The sequence below is a fragment of the Choloepus didactylus genome, chromosome 23 (genome assembly GCF_015220235.1).
Source record: "Choloepus didactylus isolate mChoDid1 chromosome 23, mChoDid1.pri, whole genome shotgun sequence".
In the NCBI taxonomy this organism is placed as follows: domain Eukaryota; kingdom Metazoa; phylum Chordata; class Mammalia; order Pilosa; family Megalonychidae; genus Choloepus; species Choloepus didactylus.
Window position 1 is genome coordinate 30,251,439 of NC_051329.1, and position 19,204 is coordinate 30,270,642.

Genomic DNA, 19,204 nt, shown 5'->3' on the forward strand with positions numbered 1-19,204 from the left:
GTCTAATGACTTGGAATAGCTAGCAGTAAATACCTGAAACTATCAAACTACAACATAGAATCCTTGAATCTTGGAGATGGTTGTATAATAATGTAGCTCATGAGGGGTGACAAGGGGATTGGGAAAGCCATATGGACCACACTCCCCTTTGTCCAGTGTATGGATGGATGAGTAGAAAAATGGGGGAAAAAAAAGGCACCGAGTGTTCTTTTGTACTTGAATTGTTCTTTTTCACTTTAATTTTTATTCTTATTATTTTTGTGTGTGTGTGGTAATGAAAATGTTCAAAAATTAATTTCGGTGATGAACACACAACTACATAATGGTACTGTGAACAATTGAATGTACTTTGTATGACTGCATGGTATGTGAATATATCTGAATAAAATTGGAAAAAAATATATTGCTTAATTTCCAAACTGTTGTTTGTTTGTTTTTCTTTAATTATATTTTATTGGGATTTCTAGTTCATTTCTACTACTGTCATGGGTACCTGCAAGAAGTCCTACAACTAATATCATAATTAATGCTGAACTATTGAACATGAGTTTAAAAACAAGATGCAGATGTTCACTATAACCAGTAAAGTCAGCAAAGCATCTGCAATAACCAAAAAAATTGAAGGCCAAAGCTGCAGAAATTACACTCTCAGATACACAGACTTATATAAAGCTACAATAAGTAAGATAGGGTCAAATAACATAAAGATAGAGAACTGAACAAACAGAATGGAATAAAATCCAGGAATACATATGTAGCCACTTACCAGGCTCACACAAAGCTTTTCTGTAACACAGTGGAGGAAAGAGTGGTCTTTTTAGTAAATTGTGCTGGTTAATTTGGATGTGCATATGGGGATATATTAACCTTGGTGTCTTACTTTCTCACACATTAAACAAAAAATCAATTTGAGATGGATCATAAATCTAAATGTAAAAAGTTAGACAGTAAAACTTCTAGAAGAAAACATAGCTGGAATATCTTAAATTTCTTAAAAAGGACACACAGGCAGGGAATAAAAATATATATTAGGGGGCCTCCCTGAGGAGCTGGGTGAGGATGTGGAGGTGTTGGACATCCTCACCTGGATTATTGCTGATGTTCTCATAAACACTGGGGACTGACGGCTTGGTATGTCAAGCCCTGTATCTTGGGGCTTGTCCTTATGAAGCTTCTTGCTGCAAAGGAGAGGCTAAACCTGCTTATAGTTGTGCCTAAGTGTCTCCCCCTCAGTGCCTCTTTCTTGCTCAGATGTGGCCCCCTCTCTTTAAATAAGCCACTTTGGCAGGTGATCTCACTGCCCCCTTACATGGAGAAATCATGTAAGCTATGTAGTTATAAAACTATATTCAAAAAGCAAGGATACTGGGTGGCTGATCAATGGTTTCAGGTATTTCCTTCTAACTATACTATTACACTAAAGCTAAAAAGGGGTATCTATATAATGCATAAGAATAACTTCCAGAATGACCTCTCAACTCCGTTTGAAATCTCACAGACATAGAAACCCTGTTTTGTTTCATTTTTCTTCCTCCTATTGGTTCATAAGGCTTTCTTAATCCTATGATGCCAGGGCCAGGCTCAACCCTGGGAATCATGTCCCATGTTGCAAGGGAGATTTACACACTTGGGAGTCATGTCCCATTTGGGAGGCTGGGGGCAGTGAGTTTACCTGCAGAGTTGGCTTAGAGAGAGAAGCCACATCTGAGAAACAAGAGAGGTTCTCTGGGGGTGAGCCTTAGGCATAATTATAAGTAGGTTTAGGCTCTCCTCTGCAGTAACAGGCTTCATGAGTGCAAGTCCCAAAATCAAGGGCTCAGCCTACCCAACTAGTAGTCCCCAATGCTTCCAAGAATATCAGGAATTCCCCATGCAGGGAAGTTTAATATTACCACATTTCCCCCGAGACCCTCAAGAGGGATTTTATTCTCTGCCCAAATTACTCTGGGATTTATCAGGGCTTCACACTAACCTGTAAAAACCAAACAGATCTCATCCCCTATTCAAGGTTCCATATACTTATGGTGTTTTAATAAACTGACCATACAAGTTAAATAATATAGTGTGCTACAGATGATATAGATTTTGCAACAAATAAATATCTCTTCCTTTGTTCTCACATAGAGGTTGACATTTTAAAACACAATCAATATCATCCTTTACTCTTTACTCTCATTTACCTTAGTCTCAACCAAGTCCGTTTCATTCATGCCTCTAATTGAAGTCTGAAATCTTTGTCATCCTTTTTTACAAAATTCAGTTTTACTGAGATGCATTCACATACCATACAATCATCCACAGTGTACAGTCAGCTCTGCACAGCACCATGCTGCGGTTGTGAATTCACACTGTGGGGTGTGAACAGCCGGTCCAGCAGACTTTGCAGCTGCGCACACCAGACAGCAACTGTCCCACGGGGCGGTTTCCCTTGTCCAGGTCATCGCTCCTCTGGTTTTTCTCTTCCCCTTTCAGGAAAAGGGAATTGGCTCCGTTGGGTGGTTCCCACAGATCCTTTGAGTTCCATGAACACTTGGCCCAGGTGAGGTGGGAGATGCTGTGAGTGGGCTCAGGGAAAAAGGCGGTTGGGCCTGGGAATCAGGGAATGAGGGATGGGACTTTTGGGGCCTGGAGGCAGAGCAGTGGTCTGGGGTGTGGAAGGGGTGCACCCCCAGCTGGGCAGTGATTGCTGAGGGAGGAGTGTGGGAGGCTGTAGGACGTGAACAATCAGGGGTGAGCAGTGCGGGAAGGAGAAAGGAAACTCACTGGCATGGAGAGGGGTGGGTGGTCCATGGGGTTCACAGGGGCTGGGGAGGCCTTTCCAAGCAGGAGTCCTGAGATGCTGGGATTCCTGGGAATCACCTGTCCATGGACCGGTGATGCAGGCCATATGGGGAATCATATGGTATGTAGACAGACCCAGGCTGAAATGTCTGATCCATGCATGCTGGGGAAAGATGGTGGGACATAGCCCTGCAGTGACACGAGCAAGTCTCCTTCTTTCAGCAGTGCTGTTGCACTTGGGGGCCTCAGGGGGATCAGAAAAGATGACCTTGGCTGACCTTGGTAAAGGGGAACTCATCTCAAGATTGCCTGGGTCTTGCAAGACTGGGAAGGATGGGGCCAGCCCTGTCAATGGTCTGTAATTGCTGCCTAGATGGAGAATCCCTGAAGCAAACCTGCTCTCCTGGAGGGACCAACTAGGGCTCCAGTCCCTGAGAGTCCCAAGCAGGTGAGAGAGCCACAGGCCTGCTCCTGGCTGATGCAGGGAGGGGAGACTGGCCTTTGGGGCTTCCAGGTGAGTTCCCCACCAGAATCCCCCTCCCTCCACAATTAGACTTTACTAGGGGGATAATACCAGTTTCCCAAGTTGGAATTGGGGTGGGTGCTGTGGCCACCCAGACCCCTTTTGCCCTCATTGTCTCCTTGGTAGGAGGAGAATATTATCCAAAGCCTTCACAAATTTTTCATCCATAACATTCAGCATCCAAAGTTATGAAGCATACTTTTAAAAGAATGACAGGTTATTTGAATTAAAATGTTTTAAATATCATAGGGCTGTACAAGAGAAACAGTAAACCCTAATGTAGACAATGGCCTAGAGTTGATAGTATAAAGATAAGTTACTGTTTTATCAGTGCTAACACAGATACCATGGTAATGCAAAGTGTGGGTAATAGGGAAAACAGTGCTAGAGTGGTGGACAGTAACTTTGTATTTCCTGCATGATTTCTCTGTGATCTTTTAAGTTCTCTAATAAAAATATATAGATATACCTTCATTTTGAGTGACCCAGAATAAAGTGGGCAGAACAAAGATGACCGGGTGGAAGTTGTGGGAGGCAGGGGTCTGCTCTTGGATGGTGGCCAAATGTGCCATCTTCCAGGGAGGTGGCGAGCAGCCTGGGGTTGTGGGTGCTGAGACACCATCGGGGGCAGGAGGGTCAGACCCATAAGGTCTTTTCCACAACCGGAGCCTGCAGTTCTGTGGATTGAAAGCCACACTTTTCTCTTTGATGTAAAAATTATATCACGTGACTTATTTCCAATTTTCCCTGTACTCCCAGAAAACCATATGTAGCTTTAAAGGTGAATAACTGCTAAGGAGACCCCAGAGTGGGAGGGCTGAAATGGAAGCCTGTGTAGACAACGTTGGGGCACAGGGGGAAACCATGGGGTCAGCAAAGAACTGGAGCAGTGAAGGAGGAGTGAAGCAAGGAGGGGCACTGAGGACCAGCAGACAGCAGTGTCCAGCGGGAGGAGGACTACAACAGGTCCTTGCCTCCAAGGCTGAGGCAGCCAGCATGGCAGGCAGGGCCATAAGCCGGTCCAGACAGATCTCTCCTCAGCACAGCTCTCACGAGCTCGGTCCAGCTGCATTGGCCATTTTTGCCTCAAAGGCCTCCAGTGGCTCCTTTGGTTCTGGCTCACTGCCACACCTGTGTCCTGGGCCACATCCATCCAGCCGGTGGCCGTGAGACACCATGCAGGCTGTGTGGGCCACCCTGCCCCTAACTCCTCCTTTGCCCTTTCAAACGCAGGCTGAAAAATGGAGTTGCTAGGAAAACAACCAGCTGCAACAGGGCTCTTCCCCCAGGAGCCACGGCTTCCCCTTGGAGGAGATAGTTGACTCTGGGAACAGACTTAACACTTACACCACCCTTTCCCTGTGACTGGTCAGGTACCAAAAGCTTTACAAACATTCATTCAATCACCATCACACCAGAAGAAATTTTAATATTTTATTATTATTATACAATTTCATAAGTGAAAAAGCAGAGAGGGTGAGTCAGTTGCCCACGGGCACAGAGATCAGACGGGTGGACTTGGGTTTTGGATCCTGGTGGCCTTGTTTAGAGTCCACGGGCTTCATGATCCTTCTCATGGTGGTCACAACATAGAGATGGTTATAACACAATTTAATCCTCCCCCATGGGTCTTTTCTCTTCTGCCCACAAAGGATAAATCCAAACTTCTAGCTCAGGCTGGAATGTAACTTCCAATGGAAGGGCCAGATTTGGATTTGGCCATGAAGGTTGAGGGTGCTGACATTGGACAAGGGGCACTGATGGTCTATCGCTCAGTTTTGAGGCCCCAAGAATACCCACAACTTTCAGAGCAGAGTCCATACTCTGACCCAGTTGTCTTCTTTAGAGTGTCAAGGATTGTGCGTTCATGAAAAGCAGATGGACATGGAGATGCAAGAGTTCTCCCAAACCAGAAAGCTTGTAGGTCAGTCATTTTTAAATGTGAGGAAGCACTTGAAAACAAAAAGACAAATTCTAAAGGAACCATGAGTGTTACTGGCAATCTTTGGAAGGAGGTCTCTGAGCTAAAAGATGCAGAGTGCGTGAGCAAGAAAACAAATGGTTGCTGCCAATTTCCCTTCTCAGCTTGGTGACCCAGGAAGGACAGGATTTAAAGAACATCCTCGAGATCCAGTTCCCCTCAGCCCATTAGCTGGTGATAAGAATTGGGAACAAGTTCCAGAGGAATCCCAGGGCTTGACGATGGTCGTGCTGAGTGAGGGAGATCTTTAAATCCTTAAGTGTTCCAGCTCACACACTCTGAGTGCATCATTTAACTCAGAGACTTCCTCCAACAGATTGGCAATAACACTGATGGTTACTCTAGCGTTCAACTCCAGGTGATCAAGTGCTTCCTCACAGTCCAACAATGACTTTCCTACAAGCTTTCTGGTTTTGCAGATCTCTCGCAACTCCAGGTCCATCTGATGTTCATGACCTCGCCATCCTTTCCATGCTTTAGACAAGAGAACGCCGATGAACAAAATGGCTCCGCAGAAGGTCCAGCGCAAGGACAGCAGCTTGGACTCAGTCCCCAGGCCAAGGTCTTCTGGCCATGGGAATGCCATCCCCTGTGCAGGGTGACTCAGAGGCAGAACTGCACTGTGAACACTTCTGGCTACTGCCAGTGCCTCAAACCTGGTCCCTAAACCATCAATATTAACTAGGTCACCTTCTCCTGGGTTCTTCAGCAGACAGGTGTCCCCAGAAATCTGGGTATCCATTTTCCATTGGAACAGCAGTGGCAGGAGGATGGAGGATTGTGATGAGGGTTCCAGAGGTGGGAGGAGTTCCATGGGGCATCGATCACAGGTCTCTGGCTGCCAGTGGATCTCTGCAGGTACAAAGGACTCTTGGGACAGGGGTTCTGGAAGGAGGAGGGGGTCCAAGGGGAATTGGGTGTGGAACAACGGCTGCTGGTGGATCTGTTGGAGCTCAGTGACGGACGGTTGGGACAGGGGTTCTGACCACAGGAAGTGGTAAAAGGGGCATTGAGTGGAGATCCGTGCCGGATGGTGGATTATCAGGGGCTGGAAGGCAGAAACCTGGGTCAAGGGGTCCAGAGGCAGGAGATTGCCCACTGGGTGTGAAATGCAGGTCGGCAGCTGCCACTTGACCTGCGGGGTCTTGATGATGGCCGGTTTGGACAAGAGGTCCTCAGACATGGTGGGGATGGAGGCTTGGACCAGAGGTTCTTCAGGTGGGAGGGCGTCCAAGCGTTGACGTGTGCGGGTGCGAGGCTGCCGGTGGATTGGTGGTGGATCAAATGTGTTCAATTGCGAGAAAACCTGAGCACAGTGAAAGTCACCCAAAGGACACTGATCATCAGTCCATGTCTTCAGGATGATCGGTGGCGGCTTGAAGTTGTGTGGTTGGTACACTGGTTCCACAGGGAGCGTGTGGTCCAAGCCTTGCCGATTGTTGGTCTGCAGCTGCCGATGTGTTGGCGTCTTGAGAGTGCACAGTATTGATTGCCGTGGTGCACACAGGCTGTCTTCCGAGGACCGGTGTGTGTTCTCCCACCACTGCTGGTGGATCCACGGGAGCTGGAAGCTGGGCGGTTGGGTCAGGGGTTGTGCAGGTGGTTGGTCTCCCCAAGGACCTCGATTGTGGGTCCACAGATGTCGGTGGATCATCGAGGACTCAGCGGTGGATGGTAGGAACCGGGTTTCCCCAGGCAGGAGGGGGAATGTCGGGTGTCGAGTGCAGGTCCAGGGATCCCCTGGCCCACAACAGGAAGTGACGCGGGATGCAATCCAGGGAGACCCCATTGTTTGGACGGGGTTCCTGGTACGGGATGTGTGTGTGAGGGAGGACCCCTCACCTGACCTGAGCAGGTCGGCCAGAAGGAGCAGCAGCAGCAGCAGCGGCGCCATCTCGGCTCACTCAGGCTTTCTGCTCAGTCTCAATCCTTGGCAACTGCCTGGTATCTGGGCCCCGCCCCCAAACCCACCCACCAATCAGCTGGCAGGACTCAGCTTGCTTCTTGTGACATCACCGCCTTCCCTCCCCGTGAGGTCACCTTCCCCTCCCCCGTGACGTCACCGCCCTCCACCCCCACCGGCCCCCTAGTCGTGCCCTGCTGACTCCCTGCCCAGGGGACCTTCCCCATGACTGTCCTCCCTCCGTGCAGCCCCCACCTGCCTCAGTCTGTCCTGGATGTGGCCATTGCGTCGGGGGTGGTGACCAGCACTCGGCCTTCCCTGAACTAACTGTGGGCAGCCTGGGGAGCTGCCACCACGTTTCCTCAGGGACCCGGAGGACTCTGGGATGGGGCAGTGAGGGGGACTTCCAGTAACATGGTGTGGTTTAGCCCAGAGTCCTGCCCCGGCCCAAAGCCGTGACCAACTCACTGCAGGTGGGTCTGGGTCCCCAGGGGAATGTGCACACCCCTCACCTGCCAGTGCTGCAGCCACTCCCTTTGCTGGTGCTTTGGGCTCTGACACTGGGTCTGTCTACTGAGAACTTCAGGGGAGGGGAGACCCCAGTGAGAGGTGGGTGCAGGGGAGGCTCCCACACCAGGAGGGCCTTCAGCACAGGAAATGCATGTCTGGGCCAGTCCCACTCGCCCTCCTAGGCTAGGCCAGGAGTACTTCGGGGGTGTGAAAGTGGCTCCAGGTCTCAGTGCTTCCCCCTAACAGCAGTTCACTGGGGTCCACAGGTCCTGTCTAATGGAGCAAGGCCTCCCCGGCTCCCTGACCCCTCGGGGTGATCATGTGACTGAACCCTTAGCAGAGGAGCTCTGCAGGGTTTCCACAGAAGGTCTGACAGGGAGCAGCAGCCCCATCACTGCTGTTCCACGGAAAGCTCTGCTGGCCTCTCCCCGTGATGAGCCGCTGGGCTCCCAGGAAGGGGCTCCTCACCCCTCACACCTGCCAAGGTCCCTCCTCTTCAGCCACTGGGACATTTTTCCACTTGTGGGAACTGGGTGTTCCCACCCCCTGGCCAGTCCTGCTGTCATTCGTGTCTCTGTCATCACCTCCCTGGCCCCAGCACTGGGACCCACACCCATGGCTTCCTCCTCTTTGTCCTCATCACCCCCGGAGTGATGCCTGTGTGTGCTCATCAGATTCCTGCCTGCCCTTCCCCATGAGGTGCACACGCTCCCCCTGGCTTGATCTGGGTTCTCTGGGCCCCGCTCCTGAGCACGGCAGCAGCACAGGCAGGTGCTCAAGCACGTCCCTGCCCCCACCTTATATGACTCTGCTCCTGTGGGGCCAAGACATTCCACTTCAGCAGATGCCTCCCCGATAAAGCCTGGGTCCGACCACTCAGGGCAGAGTTTCTCCCCATCCATCTCATTCTAGTTTTGTTTTGTTCACACTAACTCTTGGGAACCCCACACACGTTTTACACTCTCCACACACCTCAGTTGGGAGGTGCCACATGTCAAAGGCTCCGTGGCCACCCAGTCATGGCCACAGGACTGCACAGAGCAGGGGAACCCTTTTACCTCCCACACTCGGCTCTGAACACTCACCTGAATCTCTGCCTTTTCCTCCTGTTTCCTGCAACAAGGCAGCTTCTCTCCAGCAAAACTCAATGGCCAGAAGCTTCCCTGATCCAGGTGATGCCCACAATGGCCCCCTGGGCTTCAAGACTGTGTGATCCATGTCTGCACGTGGGGGGAACTCCTAACCATTGTGGCCTGGGTGCGGGGGCATCAAGCAGTGTACACTACACTCAGTCACACCCACACACACACCTTTAGACGGTTAAAAACAAGAGTGAACAAGGCGACTGCAGTAGTGGGCACAAGGCCCGGCACAGGCTCCCTGCCCATTCTCCAAACAGGCAGCAGGCCCCACCCTGAACCCCACACCCCAGCTGCTGTTCCTGCCCGAGGCGGAGGTTGGGGTTTAACCCTGGCCCTGCCTGCTGTCCTGTGGTCTCCTCACCATCAAGAAGAGGACAGGCCCACACGTGGTTGCCAGGGACAGAATGGAACATGGCTTCTGCAAAGGGTGCAGCCGACTCCCCAGCACACACCACCCTCCCCATGGGGGTTTCCTGATCACCATGGGATCATGCCACAGAGGGTGCCAGGAGTACACATGTGCAGCCCACATGTCCTCTGCTGTTTGATTTTTGCTGGAGTTTGGGGCTATGCTAGAAATGTGGAGACACATCAGAGTCACCCCAAAAGAGGACACATAAGGTGACAGAGTCATTCAGCGGGGGAGAGGCCCCAGCCCATGCTCCAGGCTGGAAAGGAATCTGAGAGCACAGCTCCCTGGGCTGCACTGGCCATGTGGGAAACTGCCCTGTCCTGCAGGGAGCCTGTCTTGGAGCCCTTATACCCATGGGGTAGAACAGGTAGAGGCTGCAGCCCACATCAGAGTCCAGACCCCCACAACATACATGGGTGGAGGCGGGGCCCCGGCTCAGAGTGCATGTACCTGTGGTGCTGACAGGTGAAGGTTGGGGTCCAGCTTATAATCCATACATCTGTGGGGTAGAGAGGTAGAAGTTGGGTGTGGCTCGGAGTCCATATCCACAAGTGTGGATGGGTGGGGGCGTGTGGGCCTGGCTTGGGGTCCATATACCTGTGGGGTAGACAAGTGGAGCCTGTGGCCTTGCTCAGGGCCCATAAACCCACAGTGTATGTGGATGGAGGCTGGGGCTTGGTCACAGTCCATCTACACATATTGCAGATAGGTGGTGACTAGGGCCCAGCTTGGAACCCAGAAATGAGTAGTGTAGATGGTAGAGGCTTCGGCCCAGCTCAGAGCTCATATCCCCAGTTTAGACTGGTGGAGGCTTGGGCCCAGCTTGGTGCTTCAATCCCCACAGGGCCTGGCTAGGAGCCTTTATACCTGTGGTGTAGACAGGTGGAGGCCTGGGGTCAAGCTTGGAGCCCATATTCCTGGAATGTAGACCGTGGTTGGCTGAGTCCTAGCTTGGTGCCCAGATACAACTGGGTGAACAGGTGGAGGCTAGGTTCCAACTTGTAGCCTATATCCCCATAGTGTAGACAGCTGGAGGACTGGGTCCGGCTCGGAGCCCAAATTCAAACAAGGTACAGAGGTGTTGGCTGAGCCCAGTTTGGAGCCCATACACCTGTGGTGAAGACAGGTAGAAGGTAGGCCCAGTGCAGAGCCCCCAGAACCACTTTGTAGATTGTTTGTGGCTGGGGCCCAGTTTGGAGCCCATGAACCTGTAGGGTAGACATGTGGAGGATGGAGCCAGCTTAGAGCACATATACCCACAGTGTAGACAGGTGGAGCCTAGAGCCGGGCTCGGAGCCCATGGACGTATGGAGTAGACAGGAAGAGCCTTGGGTTCCACTAAGGGCACATATACCTGTGGTATAGACAAGTGGAGGTAGGGACCAGCTTCAAGCCCATATACCTGTAGGATTCACAGATGGAGGTTGAAGCCCAGCTTGGTGTCCGCACACCTCTGGTGTAGACAGCTCGGGGCCCAGTTTCCTCAATGAAGACAGGTGGATGCTGGGGCCAGGCTTGGAGTCCATATAACTGTGGGGTAGATTGGTGGAGGCTGTGGCCCAGCTCAGAGCCCATGTTCCCACAGTGTAGACGGGTATGGGCTTGGACTGGGTTGGATCTCATATCCACACAGTGTAGACAGTTAGAGGCATGGGGCCCAGCTTGGAACGCATATCCATGAGGGGCAGACAGGTGGAGGCGTGGGTCCTGACTCAGAGCCCATATTCCTGCAATGTAGACATGTGGAGGCTGTGGACTGACTCAGAGCCTATATTCCCACAGTATATACGAGTATAGGATGGGGACCAATTGCAGCCCATATATCTTTGGTGTAGAAAGTCAGAGGCTGGCACCTGGCTCTGAGGCCATATCCTAATAGGTAGACGGATGGAGGCTAGCAGGAGCTTAGAGTTCACATAAGAGTGGTGTAGACATGGGGAGGGTGGGGCTAAGCTTGGAGCCCATGTTCCCACAATGTAGGTGGGTGGAAGACGGGTCCAGCCTCTGAGCCTATGTATTTTTTGGTTAGAGAGTTGGGGCCTGGGTACCGGCTCGGAGCCCATATCCTCACAGTGTAGACACATGGAGCCTGGGGTCTAGCTTGGAACCCATAAACTTATGGGATATAGAGGTGGAGACTGGGGCCCACATTGGAGCCCATATCCCCTCACTAAAGATGGGTGTAGACTGGGGCCCAGCTTGGATCCCATATACCTGTGGTGTAGACAGGTGGAAGCTGGGGCCCAGCATCAGCCCATATAGCTTTGGGATAGGCAGGTGGAGGCCGTGACCTGGCTCGGAGCCCAAATTCCTACAATGTATACAAGTAGAGGCTGGGGTGCAACTTGGATCCAATATACCTGTGGGGTAGACAGGTGGAGACTAACACCTGGCTTGCAAGCCCATATCACCACAGTGTGTGATATGGGTAGATATGTAGGGCCCAGTTTGTAGCCCATATACCTGCCAGGTAGATGGGTGAATATTGGGCCCGGATCAGAGCCCGTATTCCTGTAATGTAGAAGGGTGGCGGCTGGGGCTTCGCACACGGCACATATCCCCACAGTGAAGATGGGTGGGGATGGGGCCCAGCTCAGAGGCCATGTACCTGTGGTGTAGAGAGAAGGAGCCTGGGGTTCTACTTAGTGCCCATAGACCTCTGGGCTACATGGGTGGAGGATTAGACAGCTCAGAGCCCATAGCCCCAAAGTATAGACAGGTGGAGGCTCAGGCCTGGCTGGGAGCCTATATCCCCACAGTGAAGATGAATTCAGGCTGGGCCATGGCTTGGAGACGACATCCCCTCAATGTAGACGGGTGGATGCTGGGGCCCAGCTTTGAGCCCATATAACTGTGGGGTAGACAAGTGGAGGCAGGGGCCAGGCTCACAGCTGATATCCCCTCAATTAGATCAAGGCTGGGGCCCAGCTCGGAGCCCAAATAACTGTTGTGTAGAAAGCAGGAGACAGTGACCCTAGCTTGGAGAGCATATATCTGTGGGATATATGTAGATGGATATAGATATATGTAGATGGATATAGATCAGGTCCAGCTTTTAGATCAGTTACCTATGGTGTAGAAAAGTGGAGGCTGGGGCCCAGCTTGGAGCCCATATTCCCATCATGTAGGAAGGTGGCAGCTGGGGCATGGCTTGGAGCCCATCTCCCCACAATGTAGACGGGTTGAAGTCGTGGGGCCCAGCTTGGATCCCATATAAGTCTGGTGTAGACAGGTGGAGAACAGACCCAGTTTGGATTCCCTATGCCCACACTGTAGATTGTTTTAGGCTGGGGTCCAGCTTGCAGCACATATACCTAAGGGGTAGAGAGATGGAGGTTGGACCTGGTTTGGAACTTTTCCATATGGGTGTAGACAGGTCAAGGCAGGAGACTGCCTTGGGGCACAAATAAATGTTGTATAGACAGGTGGAGGTTTGGGGCCCAACTAGGAGCCCATATACCTGTGGAGTAGATGTGTGGATGCTTGGGATAATCTCAGAGCCCATATTACCACGGTGTAGATGGGTGGAGGCTGGTACCTGGCATGGAGCCCATATACCAGTAGTGTAGACAAGAGGATCCTGGGATTCCGCTTAGAGCCCATACACCCTGGGGTAGATAGGTGGAGGGTAGGGCCAAGCTTCGGGCCCATATTCCCACAGTGGAGATGGGTGGAAGCTTTGAACTGGCTCAGAGCCCATATCCATACACTGTAGACGCATGGAGCATGAGGTCCATCTTGAAGACCATATACCTATGGGGTAGACAAGTAGAGGCTGGGGCCAGAAATGGAGCCCACATCCCCACGATGAGGACGGGTGTAGACTGAGGCCGAGCTTGGAGGCTGCCTGGTTCGGTGCCCAGATATCCATGTTTTAAACAGGTTGAAGCCTTGGGCGCAGCTCAGAGCCCATATTCCCACAGTATAGGCAGTTGCAGGCTGGGACCCAGCTCAGAGTCCATGCCACAACCAGGCTACACTGTGGGAATGTGGACTCCCAGCTGGTACCCAGCATATACCTGTCTACACCACAGACATCTGAGCTCTGAGCCAGGCCCTAACTTCCACGTGTCTACACCACAGGTATATGGGCTCCAAGGTGGGCCCCACACCTCCAAGTACACTATGGGGATATGGGCTCCAAGCTGGGCTCAACCTATACCCGTCTACACTGTGGAGATATGGGCTTGTTACTGGGCACAGCCTCCTCCTGTCTACCACAGTTAGCTGGGCTCGAACATGGGCCGAAGCCTCTACCTGTCTACACTGTGGGGTTATGGGCTCCGATCGAGGCCCCAGCCTCCTCTCGTCTACACCACATTTATGTGGGCTCCAAGCTCAGCCCCATGCCAAAACAAGGCTAAACTAGATGGATATGGGCTCAGTGCAGGGCCCAGCCTCCAGCTGTCTACACCACAGTATATGGCTCCAGGAAGGCCCCACGCCTCCACTGTCTACATGCTTGGGATACTGGCTCGGAGTTGGTCCCCAGCCTCCACCTGTCTACACCATAGTCATCTGGGCCCCAAGCTTAGTCCTAGCTTCTACCTGTCTACACCACAGATAAATGGCTCCAAGCCAGGCCCCACACCTTCCCCCATCTACACTCTGGGGATATGAGTTCTGAGCTGCTCTCTAGCCTTCACCTGTTAGCCTCACAGGTATATGAGTTACAAGGTGGGCACCAGCCTCAAACCATCTTCAGTGAAGAAATATGAGCAAGAACTGGACCCCAGCCTCAACTTTCTAGCCAACAGTCATATGATATGGGCTCCAAGTTGAGCCCCAGTCTCTAGCTGTCTACACTGTGACTATATGGGCTCCAAGGCAGGACATAGCCTCCATCTCTCTACACCCCAGGTATATGAGTTCCAAGCGGCGCCCCATGCCTCCACATGTCTACTCTGTGGGAGTATGCACTCCAAGCTGGGCCAGATCCTCCACACATCTTCACGGTGGGGATACGGACTTGAGCAAGGATCCAGCCTGCAACCATCTACATTGTGGGAATATGGGCTCTGAGCTGTGCCCCGGCCTACAGCCATCTACCCCACAGGTATATGGGCTCCAAGCTGGGCCTCAGCATGCACCCGTCTACACCACAGCTATTTGCATTCCAAGCTTCACCTGAAACCTCCACCTGTCTACACTGTGTGGATATGGGCTCTGAGACAGGCACCAGCCGTACCCGTCTATGCCGTGGAGATAGCAGCTACAAGCTGTACCCAGCCTGCACCCATCTTCACTATGGAAATATGGTCTCCATGCTGGGCCCAACACCTCATCCTGTCTAAAACACAGTTATTTGGGCATTGAGCCAGGCTCCAGCCTCCACCTGTCAACCCCAGAGCTATATGGGCTGATGCTGGGCCCCAGCTTCCACCGTTCTACACCACAGTTCTATGGGCTCTAAGCTGGGCCCCATGCCTACAACTGTCCAAACAACAGTTGTTCTGCTTCTGAGCTATAGCCAAGGCTCCACCTGTCTACACTGCAGGCGTATGTGTTCCAAGCCGGGTTCCAAGCCTCCACCCATCTATTCTGAGGGGATATGGGCTCCTTGGCAGGCCCCAGCCTCCATCCCTCTGCCCATAGTTACACGGGCCCTGTGCCCATGGCTGTCAAAACCAGTTGTTTGGAAGTCGAGCCAGGCCCCAGCCTCCACCCATCCACATTGCAGGCCCCAGCATCCATCTGTCTAACCCAGAGTTACATGGGATCCTAGCCAGGCCCTAGCCTCAACCAATCTACACTACAGATGTATGGGTTCTGAGCCAGGACCCACACTCCACCTATCAAGCCCACAGGTATAAGGGCACCAAGACATGCCCCAGCGTACACACATCTACACAGTCGGAATATGGCCTCTGAGCCGAGTCACAGCCTAAACCCACAAACACTGTGGGGATATGGGCTCTGAGCAAGCCCTAACCTCCACCTGTCTAACCCAAAGGTATATGTGTTCCAATGTGGGCCCCAGTCTCCACCTTTCTATATGGGGAAATATGAGCTCTGAGTCAGGTCCAGTCACCACCTGTCTACCCCACAGGTATATGGGCTCCAAGTTGGGCCTCAGCCTCCATGTGTATACCACAGGTATATGGTGTCCTTGCTTTACCCCACACCACCACCCGTGTACACTGTGGGAACATGGTCTGAGAGCCGGACCCTGTGCTCCACCCTTCTACCCCAGAGTTATAGGGGCTTCAAGCTGGGCAGAGCCAACACCCGTCTACCGTGTTTGAATTTGTGCTCCGAGCCAGGCCCAGTCCTCCCACTGTCTACACTATGGGGATATAGGCTCTGAGTTGGACCCTAGCCTCCACCTGTCTACCCAGTTGTATCTGGAACACAAGCTAGGACTCAGCAAACCCTAGTCTACATTGCTGAAATTTTGGGTCCAAGTTTGGCATCAGCCTTCACTTGTCTACCCCACAGGTATATGGGTTCCAATGCAGGCCTCAGCCTCCACCTGTCAACACCACAGGTATATATAGCTCCAAGCTGGGCCCCAGCCTCTAAATGTCTACACCACAGTATATGGGTTCCATGTCTCCACCAAGCTACACTGTGAGGATATGGGCTCTTAGCCAAGCCCCAGCCTGCACCCATCTACACTGTGGCAATACGGGTTCTGAGCCTTGCCCAGTCCCCAGCCACCTACTCCACAGGTTTATGGGCTCCTGCTGGGTCTCAGCCTCCACCAGTCTACACCACAGTTATTTGGGCCCCGAGCCAGGCCCCAGCCTCCACTGCTCTATACCAAGCTTTTCCCAGCCGACACGCTCTACACTGTGGGGATATGGGCTCCAAGCAGAGCTCCAGCTTCCACCCATAATGACTTTCGGGGTAGGGGATCCAAGCTGGATCCCAGCCTCCACCTGTCTCTACCACCAGTATATGGGCTCCAAGCTGGGTCCCAACCTTCACCCATCTACATTGCAGGAATATGGGCATCCTGCCAGGCCCCAGCCTCCAACAGTCTGTATTGCAGTAATATGAACTCTGTCCTCCCCCCATCTACACTGTGGGGATTTGGACTGGGATTCAGGCCCCAACATCCAACCATCTACCCACAGGTACATGGGTTCCAAGCTGTGCCCCATTTTCTACCTGACTATACTGTGGGGATTTGGGCTCCAAGCTGGGTCCCAACCTTCACCCATCTACATTGCCAGAACATGGTCATCCTGCCAGGCCCCAGCCTCCATCAGTCTATATTGTAGTAATATGGGCTTCAAGCTGGGATCTGTCCTCCCCCCATCTACACTGTGGGGATTTGGGCTTGCAGCCAGGCCCCAACATCCACCCATATACCCATAGGTATATAGGCTCCCAGCTGGGCCCCATTTTCTACCTGTCTACACTGTGGGGATTTCGGCTCCTAGTTGTGCCCCAGCCTTCACCTGTCTACACACCAGGTATATGGGCTGCAAGCACGGCCCCACACTTCCCCTTGTCTGCACTGTGTGGATATGGGCACTGAGCCAGGCCACAGCCTTCACCTATCTAGACCACAGGACCATGGGTTCAAGGCTCAGCCACAGTGTCCATTTGCTTACACCTGGGTAAATGTGCTCCAAAATGGGCCCAAGCCTACATCTGTCTACACTGTGCGGATATGTGCTCTGAGGTGGAGCCAAACCTCCACCAATCTAACCCATAGGTATATGAGATTCGGGTTGGGCCCCAGGCATTCACATGTCTACTGCAGAATTATTTGGTGTCCAAACCAGGCCGCAGCCTCCACCTGTCTACCCCACTGTTACCTGGGCTCCAAGCCAGACAACAGCATCTACCTATCTACCCCACAGCTATATCGAATCCATGTTGGACCCCATGCCTCCACCCATCTACAATTTAGGGATACAGGCTCCGTGCTGGGTCCCAGTATCCAGCTGTCTACATTTGGGGATAAGAGCTCCATTCCTGTCCCCAGTTGCCGTGTCTACCCGACAGTTACATGGGCCCCGAGCTAGTTCTCAGCCTCCAGCTGCCCACACCACAGGTGAATGAGCTCCAAGATGGGCCCCAGTCTCCACATGTGTAACTGTAGGGATATGGGCTCCGAGCCGGGCCCCAGCCTCCACCTTGTACACTGTGGGATTATGGACGCCGAGTTGGGCACAGCCCGCGCCTGTCTACACCACAGTTTTCGGGGCCCTGACGCAGGACCCATGCCTAGACCCATCTACATTCTGGGGATATGGGCTCCAAGCAGGGCCCCGTCTTCTACCAGTCTACACTGTGGGGACATGCGTTTGAGCAGCACCCAGCATCTACCTCTCAACCCAAGCCTCCGCATTTCTCCCCACAGGTATATATGCTCCAAGTTGGACCCCTGCCTCCACCAGTCTACACCAAATGTATATGGGCTCTAAGCAGAACCCCAGACTCCTCTTGTCTACACCACTGGTATATGGGCTCCATGCCAGGTACTAGCCTCCACCTGTCTACACTGCCATGATATAGGTTCTGAGATGGTCCCAAACTGCCAAACATCTAGCCCGCAGGTATATGGGGTCCTAGCTGGGCCCAATGCCCCTACCTGTCTATACCACATTTATTTGTGCCCCAAATCTGGCCCCAACCTCCATCTGTCTATACAAGTATAGGGCTCCAAGCTGGGTCCTGTCTACATCAGAAGTTTATGGGCTCTGAGCTGGAGCCCAGCCCCCACCTGTCTACCCGCAAGTATATGGGATCCGAGTTGGACCCAAGCCTCCACCTGTCTATACCACAGTTATATAGACTCCAAGCTGGGCCCCAAGCCTGTTACTCATCTACATTGAGAGAATATAGCTTCGGAGCCAGGCCCAGCCTCCACCCATAAACAGTGTGGGGATATGTGCTCTGAGCTGGGCCCTACTGCACCTGTCTACCCCACAGAAATATGGGCTCCATTCTTACCCCATCCTCCACCTGTCTACTCCATAGTTATATGGCCTTCAATCTGGCCCCAGCCTTCACACGTCTCCACCACAGTTATATGGGCTCCAAGCTGGCCCCACGCCAGCACTGTGGAGGTATGTGCTCTGAGCTGGGTCCTAGCCTCCAACCACTTACACTGTGGGGATATGGGGTCTGAGGCGGGCCCTCACCTCCACCTCTCTACCCCGCAGGTACATGGACACCAAGCTTGATCCCCACCTTCTCCCCTCTTCTTTGTGGGCATTTGGGCTCTGAGCAATGCCCCATCTTCCACCCATCTACCCCACACGTATCTTGGCTCTGAGCCCAACCCCAGCCGCCACCCATTTACCCCACAGGTATATGGGCTCCAAGTTTGTCCTCAGGCTTCCACCTGTCTATACCACATATTTTTGGCTCGGAGCCAGGCCCCAGCCTCTACCTGTGGACCCCACAGGTTCATAGGCCCCAAGCTGGGTCCCACACCTCCACCTGTATACACTGCGGGCAGACGGGCTCTGAGCTCTGCCTAAACCCTAACTCATCTACCCCAGAGGTAAATGTGCACTAAGTGGAACTCCAGGCTCCTCCTGTCCACACCCAAGTTATACGGGATCCAAGCCATGCCCCAGCCTCCAACTGTCTACACTGTGGGGATATGAGCTCTGAGACAGGCCCCAGTCTTGACCTCTCTACACTATGAGGATATGGGTTCTGGGTTGGGTCCAAATCTCCACTCATCTACCCCACATGTATATGGTCTGCAAGCTGGGCCGTAGCCTCCACTCATCTAAGTGTCTGGACATGAGCTCTGAGAAGGGCTGTTGTCTCACCTGTTACCCCACAGGTATACTGGATCCAACTTGGGACCCAGCCTCCAATCATAGACACTGTGGGAATTTTGGCTCTGAGCCAGTCCCCAGCCTCCACATCTATACCCCATACCGATAAAGGCTGAAACTGGGCTCCAACTTCTGTCTACACCACAGGTATATGGACTCCAAGCTGGGCCCCAGGACTCCAACTTTCTACACTGTAAGAC

The 19,204-nt window shown here is 52.6% G+C and overlaps 1 protein-coding gene across 1 annotated transcript; it reads right to left on the reverse strand.

Moving 5' to 3' along the window:
* Positions 1–4,782: 4,782 nt before the first annotated feature.
* Positions 4,783–9,093, reverse strand: LOC119519629. The gene is made up of 2 exons (XM_037817376.1): positions 8,784–9,093; positions 4,783–7,025 (listed from the first exon to the last, which is right to left on the reverse strand). The coding sequence occupies exons 1-2, from the start codon at positions 8,914–8,916 to the stop codon at positions 5,533–5,535; spliced, it is 1,626 nt and encodes a 541-aa protein (XP_037673304.1). The 5' UTR covers positions 8,917–9,093; the 3' UTR covers positions 4,783–5,532.
* Between the last annotated feature and the right edge of the window lie 10,111 nt (positions 9,094–19,204).

Bases quoted from the DNA above. Each gene is read 5' to 3' on its own strand.
- LOC119519629 (XM_037817376.1), bottom strand. From the start codon at position 8,916: ATGGATCACACAGTCTTGAAGCCCAGGGGGCCATTGTGGGCATCACCT. The intron at 7,026-8,783 runs GTGAGTGTTCAG...GTTGTGGGCCAG, and splicing joins AGGAAAAGGCAGAGATTCAG to GGGATCCCTGGACCTGCACT.